This window comes from Hyperolius riggenbachi, chromosome 9 (assembly GCF_040937935.1).
Source record: "Hyperolius riggenbachi isolate aHypRig1 chromosome 9, aHypRig1.pri, whole genome shotgun sequence".
NCBI lineage: Eukaryota > Metazoa > Chordata > Amphibia > Anura > Hyperoliidae > Hyperolius > Hyperolius riggenbachi.
The window spans coordinates 145,090,921-145,103,664 of NC_090654.1; the positions used below are offsets into that span (position 1 = coordinate 145,090,921).

General features: G+C 43.1%; 1 protein-coding gene across 1 annotated transcript in view; it reads right to left on the reverse strand.

Annotated features, from left to right (window-relative positions):
• Window positions 1-12,744, reverse strand: part of PRUNE1 (prune exopolyphosphatase 1) — a 213,323-nt gene that overhangs the window by 129,673 nt on the left and 70,906 nt on the right. The window contains exon 2 of the mRNA XM_068251725.1: window positions 9,443-9,541. Within this exon, the coding sequence (XP_068107826.1) occupies window positions 9,443-9,541 (99 nt within the window). The remainder of the gene's footprint in view (window positions 1-9,442; window positions 9,542-12,744) is intronic.

Genomic DNA, 12,744 nt, shown 5'->3' on the forward strand with positions numbered 1-12,744 from the left:
GGGCAATATAAAAGCTTGGCAGATGAGCTTTTTGTCCCTAGGCTTGCGCCAAGGACTAGGGGACACGATCTGCGCATGGAGTAAAATAAGTTTTAGGGTACGTTTCCACTAGTGCGGTATCGCTGCGGATTCCCCGCGGATGAATTCACATGCAGGAGCGAAATCGCATGCGGTTGTATGCAAATTTTACCGCGAATTCGCATTCGATTTTGCATGGATGGCGCTGTGTGCGAATTTAACCATGGCAGTGCCTGTGTGCTTTTTCATTGATTCCATGTGAAATCGTATGCAAATTTGCATGAAAATTTGCATACAAAAACGCCATGCGAATTCCCTATTAAATACACTGTATGTGAATCGCATGCGGTGTGTGCGGTGTCCGAGTTCTGATGGCTCTGCTGTGCAGATTTTTTCTGCACAAGAAAACGCTCAGTTTTCCTGACAAGTGGACACAGGCTCACTCACTTTTATTGGTTATGCGAATTTGCATGCGGGGAACGCATGCGAATTCGCGTTAGTGGAAACGCACCCTTAGCTATTTATTTAGAAAGGAGTTCTTTACAGCAAGAGTGATTAAAATGTAGAATATATATCCACAACAAGTAGTTATGGAAAATTCCCTGGCATTCAATTTCTGCAGGATTTCTGTGCAAAAAGTGGCTCAATTAATTTTCATGAAATTTTTGCTTGCAACTTACTAAAATCCATCAAGCAAGGGTCTAGTATCCATTCTGAGTAGAATAAAAGTTTTAAATCATGTCAAAAAATTAAATTAAAATTTCTAAAACAAACTTTTTAATCACAAATAGAAAAATCCTCCTCAAATATGGATGAAGAAATAAATCTACAGATGCAGAAATAAATACTGTCCAGGGTTTACATAAAACATCCCCCTTGTGTGGTACAACAACTAAGGGCCAGTTCACATGCACACTTGAACATCATTTACCGCCGTTTATGCAAAAGCAGCATTTTGATCTTTATTTTTTCTACTGTCTGGAAGCAGCACGGTCTGGTTGTTCTGGGGGCCATTAGCACCGCACTCCGGCGTCCACCTGCGGGATGAAAAATGACGATTGCTGGGAATCGCCATTGAATGTTGACAAATGCTTTCCTGCACGCTTGAAAAAGCATTTGGAAGAGACACTGGGCGGGTGATTGAGACACCCGTCTGAACCAGCCCTAAAGGTCCATACACGCTGAACTCTGAGTGGTGGACCATAATGACTGCCATGGCTGGAGTGGTCATTATGGTCAGACCAGCATGACTACATCACACACACACACACACACACACACACACACACACACACGGCATGTTAGATCCCAAGTACAGCATGTGACGCTGACACGGTTCCCAAGAAAACAATAATTTTTGCTATTTACTATTTGCAAAATAGTAGAAATTACATTTTTGGTTTCAAGCCACTGTTTTTTTTTCTCCTTACTCTCTGGCTCTGCTAGTAAACACTGGCTGGTTCCTAATTACATACTGTAGCTTCTCTCACCTAAGTGTGAGGAGCGGGTTTCCTGGCATCCAGGACACCCAACCAGGCAGAGAGAGAGAAATCTCACACCTACACTGCTCTTCTCCAGACTGATCGGCCCCGACCCAGCAGGTGTCCGACACGTAGCTGCCTTGTGGCCTGAATTCAAAGAAGACAGGAGTGATCCTTATCACTCCAGCTGGGGACGCCCAAAAGTTCAACAAACCTTACAAGCTATATTTAATAATAGGCACAGTTCTGTAATATTTCTGGTGTTCCCAAGATCGCAGGTCCCTCAAATTCGATTCCACGTGACACTGGTTCTGAGAGGTTTCCTTACCAATCGGACTCCCAGAACTGAAGTAAGTTTTAAAATAACCCTCTAATACCCCAGGGGTCTGACCCCTCAAGTTTGAGATCATTGTGATCGATAAATTCTTATCGACCTAAAAATGTTATTAGATTTAACATAACCTGAATGGTTTTGAAAATTAGTACACCTATCATGATTTAGGTATATTCCTGTGTCCATGAGAAGGGGCGGGCACATCTCATGTTCCAAAGAGGTGTGTGATCCATGCCCCTAACTCCTCCTTGCTGAAGTGAGGGGTATAACTTAACTGGGCCCAGTTTGTCCAGGGTCCATCATCTGAAATCTTTGCCCAACAACATCCGGGCAGCCAGCTGGACACTGGCACAAAACCACCATCTTGGATTATTTCTCACAAAGGCCTCAGGCCGCATGGCAACCGCCATTTTGGACTTCCTCCAAAGACTTGTGATTGCCGCATGGACTACCAATAACGCTATTTGAACTGTATATTAAGACATTCTGTTTTTTTTCGTCTCTATTCTCTTTCTATCAAACCAATCTGTTTTGCCGGACAGGTATATCTATCTGTGGGCTAAATTAGGCTGTGGTAATGTAGTTTTAGAATACAAACTAACGATTTTTTTGTTCAGTCTTGTGCCTGCTCTGGTCATCTGATTGCTGCTATAACGAATCTGCCCTCTGAAGAGTCAGTGGTTTTATTATTAGTTTATAAATTGTTGATTTGCTAGCTACGTTGTAAATAACCATTTCTTCCTTCTAGGAGTAGCTAGTTGGAGACTGTCTGTTCCATGCATTCAGACAGTGGCGGCAGTGAATTTACCCGATTTCCAGCGCGACATCAATATTTTTCGTTTACCGATTGTATATACAATCGGGATTGTACATGTATGGGCACCTCCAACCAATCTTAACAGTTGACTACGCACACAGTGAATTTGCCTCCAGCAGTCTCTAGTGCACGAGCCTTGCATGGCAACAGAGGCCTAGTAATACAGGATTGGTGAGTGATCGTCCCATTACATATTGTCGGCAGCTGCGCGACCAATCTCTATTGTCAGTCTGCTCACCGTATTTCCTGCGTATGCTAACAAGAGCAGATTAGACAGGATTGGCACGCTCTGTCGCATTAACCTTCAACCTCTGACGATCCAGCAACCGGTCTTTGTTGTCCGTCTGCTCACTGTACTTCCTGCGTACACTAACGGGAGCAGATTACATGGGATCGTGGCGCTGGATTGTCACACAGCACAATAGCATTGTTCTCGCTGTTCCCACCACCAGAAACTGCTCCATTATGCGCACTCATCGTTTCTCCGCTCCCCCATGCATAGCAAAGACGCATCGTGTGCAAAGGCTGATGACACTTCCGTACAGTGTTAGTGCATGGTCGCCTTTGGCTGACGACGTATCTTGTGCGATGCGTGGGGGGAGGGCGGAGGGATGACAAGCGCATCTGACGGAGCCACTTCCAGCAGGTGGGGAGGTGCCAAGAACAATGCTGTTGGGTCATGCTTAGGCATAGCTAAAGGTCCGACATGCCAGATCTTTATACAATAATACAATACAATAACATTTGTAAAGCGCTTTTCTCCCATAGGACTCAAAGCGCATAGCTGTGTCTCAGATTAATACAGGGTTTTAGGCTGGGTTGTGTTACAGAGGAGATAGTCAGATGTTCATGAATGCCAGACTGAAAAGGTAGGTTTTCAGTTTAGACTTAAATGCTTCCAGGGATGGGGCTGTCCTGATTGGGTGTGGCAGGGAGTTCCAAAGTGTAGGGGCAGCATGACAAAAGGCTCTGTCTCCAAAGGTTTTGAGGTGGACTCTGGGGGTGACCAAGGTGTTACGTCCTTTTGATCTAAGATTGTGGGGGGTGTGATGTAGTTGCAACAAGTCCTTCAGGTATCCAGGGCCCAGATTGTGCAAGGATTTGAATGTCAGTAAGCCAATCTTAAACAGAATTCTCCATTTTATCGGTAGCCAGTGGAGTGAGCTCAGGGTTGGTGTTATGTGGCAATGGCGGGGTTGGCTCGTTAACAGCCTTGCGGCGGTATTCTGTACTAATTGCAGGCGGCGTAAGTCTTTCTTATGCAGGCCTGTGTAGAGGACGTTGCAGTAGTCTAACCTTGATGTGACGAAGGCATGAACTAGGGTTGGAAGATCCTCTGAAGGAATTAGGTGTTTAATCCTTGCAATATTCCTTAGGTGAAAGAAGGAATGTTTCACAACAGCTGAGATTTGATTCCTGAAGCTTAATTTCCCATCAATCAGTACTCCCAGGCTGCGCACACAGTGAGTTGTTCAGGTCTGAGCTCCCTATCCTTAGCGGTGTTGGTTGAGACTGGAGCTGCTTTGCTGTTGAGCCCTGGCCCTCGATAACAAGAACCTCAGTTTTGTCAGCATTAAGTTTTAGCCAATTATTATTCATCCACTCCTGAAGCTCAGCTAAGCATGCGTTTATTTGTGGAGTAGGGTCTGTGACATCAGGTTTGAATGACAAATATAGCTGGGTGTCATCAGCATAGCAATGATATTTCAGGCCATGTTTTTGTATGATTTCTCCAAGTGGCAGCATGTATATGGTGAACAGTAAAGGGGATAATATTGCGCCCTGAGGTACACCGTATTTTAGTGGTACAGGGTTGGAGAGGAAGGGCCCTAAGGCTACCCTTTGTGTTCTGCCAGCCAGGAAGGAGTTGAACCACCGGAGAACAATGCTATCTATGCCACAGTACTCTTGTAGCCTGTTGAGTAAGATTTCATGATCGACTGTGTCAAAAGCCGCTGAGAGGTCGAGCAAAATCAGGATGGAACATTGACCCTTGTCTCTTGCAATGAGCAGATCATTGCAAATCTGGGTGAGGGCTGTTTCACAGCTGTGATATTTCCTGAAACCAGATTGAAGAGGGTCAAGGATGTTGTTTCTGGAGAGCCTGGCTTCAAGTTGGAGGTAGACCGCCTTTTCAATAACTTTTCCCAGAAAGGGGAGGTTTGAGACAGGTCTGTAGCTGTTTAGAGCATCTGGGTCTAAGGATGGTTTCTTGAGTAGAGGCCTGACGATTCTTTAGGGATAGTCATTGGGCCACTGTACAGACTCTGGTCTGCTGCACAACTCCATATGGTGGTCGTTATAGTCCATCATGGCTGAGTTTAGACCAGTGGGGAATAAGTGTCCTTCTCTGTACAATAGCATGGTATTAGATTCCAGAAATGTTCTGTAATGCTGTAATATGTGCCTACTGCCAGTAAGTGGTGCTCATACACTATCATAACTCTTTCCAGGCCAGTTTTCAGCGTAGAGGAGGCTAACTCATCAATACCAATTGTAGCAAGTTTTTTAATAAGGAGTCAGCCTCCTCCTTACCACCAGGGAGGTTAGGGGGGGAGGGGGGGGGGCTTTACTTGCATTGAAAGACATGACTATAATTACTAGGTCATTCCCTGTGGTGTTGATCCAGTGATTTTATCTGATTGCCATCTGGAGGAAGTAATTTTTGATCCCTTTTGGGGCTAAATGTACCAGGCCTTGTAAGGGTTTTTCACCTTTCTCTGGATCAACAGGGATATTTGAGGGTACAGGCTAGTGTTGGACCTTATTTTTTGATTGAACTTGCTGGACATATGTTTTTCTTCATCCAAAATAACTATGTAACTATTTAACCCCCCTGGCGGTAACCCCGTATGAGAGACGGGGTGGAAAGCCGCAGCAATTAGCGATAACCCCGTGTGTTGCACGGGGTAGCAATGTGGCTCACCTCTCCCTGGCCAGCAATGATCAGCGCTCCCCCCGCTGTCTCAATCTCCCGCAGGAGACATCCGCTGCAGCTCTGGCAGCTTCCCGATCTCTGCCCGTCCTCTGCCATCTTCTCCCCGATCTCCTCTGGTCCAACTGCCGCTCCCCCTGTCCTCTCCCTCTCCGATCGCTGTGCCCCAGCCCCCAGCGTGATGACGTCATCAGCGTGATGACGGCATCGGCGCCTGATTGGCGCTAGAAAAAAAAATGGATAAAAAATTTGAATAAATAAAAATTATTATAAAATAAAAGTTACACACACATAATAAAGTAACATACACATACAAATAAAGCTACATACTTTAAATACAAAAAAAAAAAAAAACACAAATAAAGTTACATACAAGCTACACTTGTTAAAAACTTACCTCAGAGAGATTTCAGAGATTTGATCTGATTCTCTCTGCTTCATTGATCTGCGTCCATGGCGTCCGAGCGTGCGTCCAGCGCAAAAGCTGTTCTACAGCAGCTGCAGGAAAGTGACAGCGAACTTGACGCACTTGATGCAAGCGATAGCGAATCCTGGAAAAGTTCGTCAGCTGATGCTGAAAGCGACAGCGGTGAGGATTCGTCACTTGATGTCAGAGATGTGCGCACCTGGTGCGCAATTGATTGCAGTACGCCTCAAGCTCCGCAACCGAGATTCGCATTCACTGGTTCACCAGGTTTGAAGGTGGAGGTGGAAGGCAGCGACCCCTTGACGTACCTGAAATTGTTTCTGACAGCCGACGTCATCGACAAAATTGTTACCGAGACAAACAGGTTCACAGAGCAGCAAATGGCGACTTCACATCTGAAGTGTTCCAGAGTCAGAGCATGGGAACCGGTGACCTCAGATGTCATTTGGCAGTTCCTGGGCCTAATCATCCTACAAGGAGTTGTGGGGAAACCAATGCAGAAAATGTATTGGTCCACCAATCATTTACTGGCTACTCCTTTCTTTGGATCCGTCATGTCGGAATATAAATTCTCTTTGATCATGAAGTTCCTACATTTTAAAAATAACGAGGAATATGACGAAAACACACATCCGGCACCGAAACTTCATAAAATTTGGGATGTAAGCCAACTTATAATGAGGAACTTCAAGCAGAACCATGTGCCTGAGAGAGACATCAGCATCGATGAAAGCCTCATGGCATACAAGGGACGGCTCAGCTGGATACAATATATCGCGTCTAAAAGGGCACGATTTGGGATAAAATCTTATTGCCTGTGTGAATCCAGCTCTGGATATATATGGAATGCCGTTATCTACACAAGAAAGGGGACAACAACATTTAGTGAGACTTTCCGCAGCTATGGTCTGGCCACGTCCTCTGTCCTGACACTTCGAGCCACTTCTAAATCAGGGCTACTGTGTCACAACAGACAACTTTTATACCTCTCCAGAGCTAATTGAGGTCCTTGTGCATAACCGAACTGATTGCTATGGCACAGTTAGGCCTAACAGGCGTGACATGCCACCGTCATTTGGCGCCAAAAAGCTTAAGCCTGGAGACATTGTGGGCTGGCAAAAAGGCAAAATTCTGGCGCTGAGATGGCGGAACAAAAAAGACGTGTGTCTGATGAGCACCGTGCACAATACCGCCACAGTGACGGTCCACACAAGAGGTGGGAAAGAGGTCGTCAAACCACAGCTTGTGTTGGATTACAACAACACTATGGGAGGCGTGGACAAATCTGACCAGGAGACCACCTTCTATCCAGCAATGCGGAAGCAACAAAAAAAATATAAGAAAATTTTCTGTCATCTTCTGAAGCAGTGTCTATGGAACTCCTATGTGCTCTTCAAAAAATATAGCGACCAGCATGAGATTCATGCTGACTTTATTTGGAAAGTTGTGGAGTCCATATTTGCTAGACACCAAAATTCACCCACTGTGGCGAGAAGACCTGGACGTCATGGTGCTGGAGTGGTAAATCCAGAACGCCTGATTGCACGCCACTTTGTGGAATACGTCCCGCCGACAGAAAAGAAGGCAACACCAAGTCGGATGTGTGTGGTTTGCTGCTCAAAGAGGGACAGCAGTGGCAAAAAAAATAAGAAAAGAAACCAGGTTCCACTGTCCTGACTGACGTGGGTCTTTGTGCAGTCCCATGTTTCAAGATTTATCACACCCGGGAGCTTTATTCGTTTTTTTTTTTTTCTGATTAGCATTACATTTTTTATTTGTATTATTTTTTCCATGCAAAAAAGTATGAGTTTATTTGCATTACCCTTTCATTCTAAATTATCTGTGGGGATGTGCAGATTTATTATACCCGGGAGTTTTATTAGCTTTTTTTCTGATTTGCATTATTTTTTTCATGCAAAAAAGTATGAGTTTATTTTTTATTACCCTTTCATGCTAAATTAACTGCAGTACTGGGTTTATGATCTTGTTATTTATTAATATGTCTGAATTTTATGTTCTGCATTTTTTGAAATGTAAGGGAGTTTATAAATCCTTGCATTGAAAAAAAAAAAAAAAAAAAAAAAGTAGTTGTGTCTGTCTATTTATTACTAAAATTCTTAGCACTAGTTAAAATTAGATATGAGTAGGTTATTGCTATTTGCTAACAATAAAAGGTCAGAATAGAACACCACATTTCCATCACGAAAATTGTACCGCTTTTAGGAAGTAATTGCAGCAGTAATTATACCGCCAAGGAGGTTAACAAGAGCTCAGGTGGCCACAGTCCAGTCACAAAAACTTTGGTGTGTACAGCCAATGTCACAATGGCTGTATCGCAGTAGCTCGGATGGTCACAATTATCCTTGTCATACTCAGGGGCGTAACTAGACATCACTGGGCCCCCCTCCCCCCAAAACATTGGGGCCCCCCCACCGCCTCGCTTTCTGCACAGGAAAACTGAGGACCAATGTGTTTTCCCCATGCAGATAAAAACACTTAGACTTAAAGGAAATGTCAGGCAATCTATGCTACCCCTAGATCTACTTACCTGAGGCTTCCTCCAGCCCCTTGGAGCCAACAAGTTCATTGTTGCAGCTCTGCTCCCAGTACATACATACACACACACACAGCCTTATTATTTTACTACGTGAGAGCACATACTATATGGAGGAACAACAATGACATGCTGAACATAAGATATAGTATTTACTGTTACTTTGGCAAAACATTCAGAATGTCACTGATTGATACTGTCATTACAAGAACTTGGACTCACTATGAGACAAAAAGATCTCAATGAAGCAGCAACAGTAAGACATCAATCTCCACTCCACTGTGTTGTAAAAGTAATCAGAACCATAAGGTCATTAGCCTGTGTGTGATAAGAATCTAGGAATCCTTTTGGAGTGATTGCTGAAAAGGGAAAGTCTACAACTTTTTTTCAAAATGTGACTCCTTTGTTTGTAAGGTTGCACATGAAGTCATCAGAACTTTGCAGCAGTGAGAGACATGTTTTTTTACGAACCCTAGGGAGCAGGGACAGTGTACAAATTCCAAAGTGCGTACGAGTCCTTATCTGTGTTGTGGACACATGCAGTCAATATAACAATGGTGCGAGAGCAGAATACATTTTTTCTCTCCATGCCCTTAGCTGTCAGTCTCTCAAACTTTTCCCCCCACGGGCCCCCTGTGGCTTCTGGGGCCCCCTGCGGAGGCATCCCTTGCAGGGTCTATGGTTACGCCCCTGGTCATACCTATTCTAAAAAGCTACATTAAAAAAACTGCAGTATGGGTTGTGGATATGCAGTTATACCTTACATAAACCTACATCTTCAGGTTATGAGATAAAATAGGAGTCAGGTGTTATGTAACAGTCCAGGCAGCCAAACATCTTCTTAGCCTGCATCGATTACAAACTATGGATGCTCACCTTGGTTAGGAAGTAGGCAAGGGTTATAGCGGAGATCATGGAATCCAAATCACAGGCTTCATTCCCAAGGATGACATGGAAGTGAAGACGACTTTTTTTCTATTAGAAAAAAAAAAAAAAAAAAAGTAATATTTTAGGAATGGCCTGATACACAGTGGAATTCCTTCAGTTCTGCATAGTCACTCAACTCTAAGCCTGGGTTACCATTTGCAGCCAGATCAAGAGCAGTGTACTGTCTGCGCCAATGGTCCATTGGGGTCTGGCTGGAGCACAGGGCAGACGCTTTTTAACCATAGGCTATATGGGAAGTGCATCATCTTGTCCGTGAAAAATCACAGACAGAACAGAAGTGTGGTCTGCTTACCGCAACAGATCCAACAGATCAGATGCAAACTAGCAAGTGTCAACTGATCATATTTATAAAACCCACTCACTGTCACTTATGCGATACGGTAAACCGGACAAAGAAAATGTCCGTTTGCCCTCTGTAGTGGGAACAGAGCCTAAAGCTTACCCTTATCATTCAGTATGGTGCCGAATCTGATTGAGAAGCAACAAATTAGTGATTAGAGATAGATGAGTTACTAATAATTCTGGCATGCATTCACACTTAATGAAAATGGCATGCAGCCAGGAACTGGGCCAGCCAAAAAACACATTATTCTGATTTTGATTAGCCCAATTTCAAGCAGCATACAATTTTCATTATACATACATGCATGGTAGAATTATTTCATCTCATTGCCCATCTCTGCCAGTGATGATAAAAAAATAAGATAGTTCACTCTTTTCTTTTGAATTGCGCAAGCGTCCTCTCGCGTGCACAGCACAGAGCCATCTGTGGCAGGAGTTTTTAACAGAGGAGCCTGCAGGGGAATGGAAGGATGAGGAGAGGAACGAGAGGGCTCTGCAGGAACCAGAGCCTTCCCTCTCCCTAGGTAAGCATCCGCTTTTTGTTTAATTTTAGCTACAGATTTACTTTAACTCACAACATTAATAGTAAAGAAAAACAACAATGCATAAGGTCTTTCCTTATTCTAAAATGTAAACAAACTTAACGGGCAGAAATATATATATATATATATATATATATATATATATATATATATATATATATATATATATATATATATATATATATGTGTATGTACAGTGGTGTGAAAAACTATTTGCCCCCTTCCTGATTTCTTATTGTTTTGCATGTTTGTCACACTTAAATGTTTCTGCTCATCAAAAACCGTTAACTATTAGTCAAAGATAACCTAATTGAACACAAAATGCAGTTTTAAAATGATGGTTTTTATTATTTAGTGAGAAAAAAAGAACTCCAAATCTACATGGCCCTGTGTGAAAAAGTGATTGCCCCCCCCCCCCCCCCCCCCGTTAAAAAAATAACTCAAAGGTGGTTTATTGCACCTGAGTTCAATTTCTGTAGTCACCCCCAGGCCTGATTACTGCCACACCTGTTTCAATCAAGAAATCACTTAAATAGGAACTATCTGACACAGAGAAGTAGACCAAAAGCACCTCAAAAGCTAGACACCATGCCAAGATCCAAAGAAATTCAGGAACAAATGAGAACAAAAGTACTGTAATTGAAATCTATCAGTCTGGTAAAGGTTATAAAGCCATTTCTAAAGCTTTGGGACTCCAGCAAACCACAGTGAGAGCCATTATCCACAAATGGCAAACACATGGAACAGCGATGAACCTTCCCAAGAGTGGCCGGCCGACCAAAATTACCCCAAGAGCGCAGAGAAAACTCATCCGAGAGGCCACAAAAGACCCCAGGACAACATCTAAAGAACTGCAGGCCTCACTTGCCTCAATTAAGGTCCGTGTTCACGACTCCACCATAAGAAAGAGACTGGGCAAAAACGGTCTGCATGGAAGATATCCAAGGCGCAAACCACTTTTAAGCAAAAACAACATTAAAGCTTGTCTCAATTTTGCTAAAAATACATCTCAATGATTGCCAAGACTTTTGGGAAAATACCTTGTGGACCGACGAGACAAAAGTTGAACTTTTTGGAAGGTGTGTGTCCTGTTACATCTGGCGTAGAAGTAACACAGCATTTCAGCAGAAGAACATCATACCAACAGTAAAATATGGTGGTGGTAGTGTGATTGTCTGGGGTTGTTTTGCTGCTTCAGGACCTGGAAGGCATGCTGTGATAGATGGAACCATGAATTCTACTGTCTGCCAAAAAATCCTGAAGGAGAATGTCCGGCCATCTGTTCGTCAACTCAAGCTGAAGCGATCTTGGGTGCTGCAGCAGGACAATGACCCAAAACACACCAGCAAATCCACCTCTGAATGGCTGAAGAAAAACAAAAAGAAGACTTTGGAGAGGCCTAGTCAAAGTCCTGACCTGAATCCTATCGAGATGTTGTGGCAAGACCTTAAAATGGCGGTTCATGCTAGAAAACCCTCAAATAAAGCTGAATTACAACAATTCTGCAAAGATGAGTGGGCCAAAATTCCTCCAGAGCGCTGTAAAAGACTCATTGCAAGTTATCGCAAATGCTTGATTGCAGTTATTGCTGCTAAGGGTGGCCTAACCAGTTATTAGGTTCAGGGGGCAATTTCTTTTTCACACAGGGCCATGTAGGTTTTGAGGTTTTTTTTCTCACTAAATAATAAAAAAACATCATTTAAAACTGCATTTTGTGTTCAATTATGTTATCTTTGACTAATAGTTAACAGTTTTTGATGAGCAGAAACATTTAAGTGTGACAAACATGCAAAAGAATAAGAAATCAGGAAGGGGGAAAATAGTTTTTCACACGTATGTATATATGTGTGTAGGTGTGTATGTGTGTGTATGTAGGTGTGTATGTGTGTATAGGTGTGTATGTAGGTGTGTGTGTGTATGTGTATGTAGGTGTGTGTGTGTGTGTGTATGTATGTGTGTATAGGTGTGTATGTAGGTGTGTATGTGTGTATAGGTGTGTATGTAGGTGTGTGTGTGTGTATGTAGGTGTGTATGTAGGTGTGTATGTATGTGTGTGTAGGTGTGTATGTAGGTGTGTATGTAGGTGTGTATGTGTGTATGTAGGTGTGTATGTAGGTGTGTATGTGTGTATAGGTGTGTATGTAGGTGTGTATGTGTGTATAGGTGTGTATGTAGGTGTGTGTGTGTATGTGTGTGTATGTAGGTGTGTATGTGTGTGTATGTGTGTGTATGTAGGTGTGTATGTGTGTGTAGGTGTGTATGTAGGTGTGCGTGTGTGTGTGTATGTGTGTATGTAGGTGTGTGTGTAGGTGTGTGTATATATATTATATATATATATATATATAT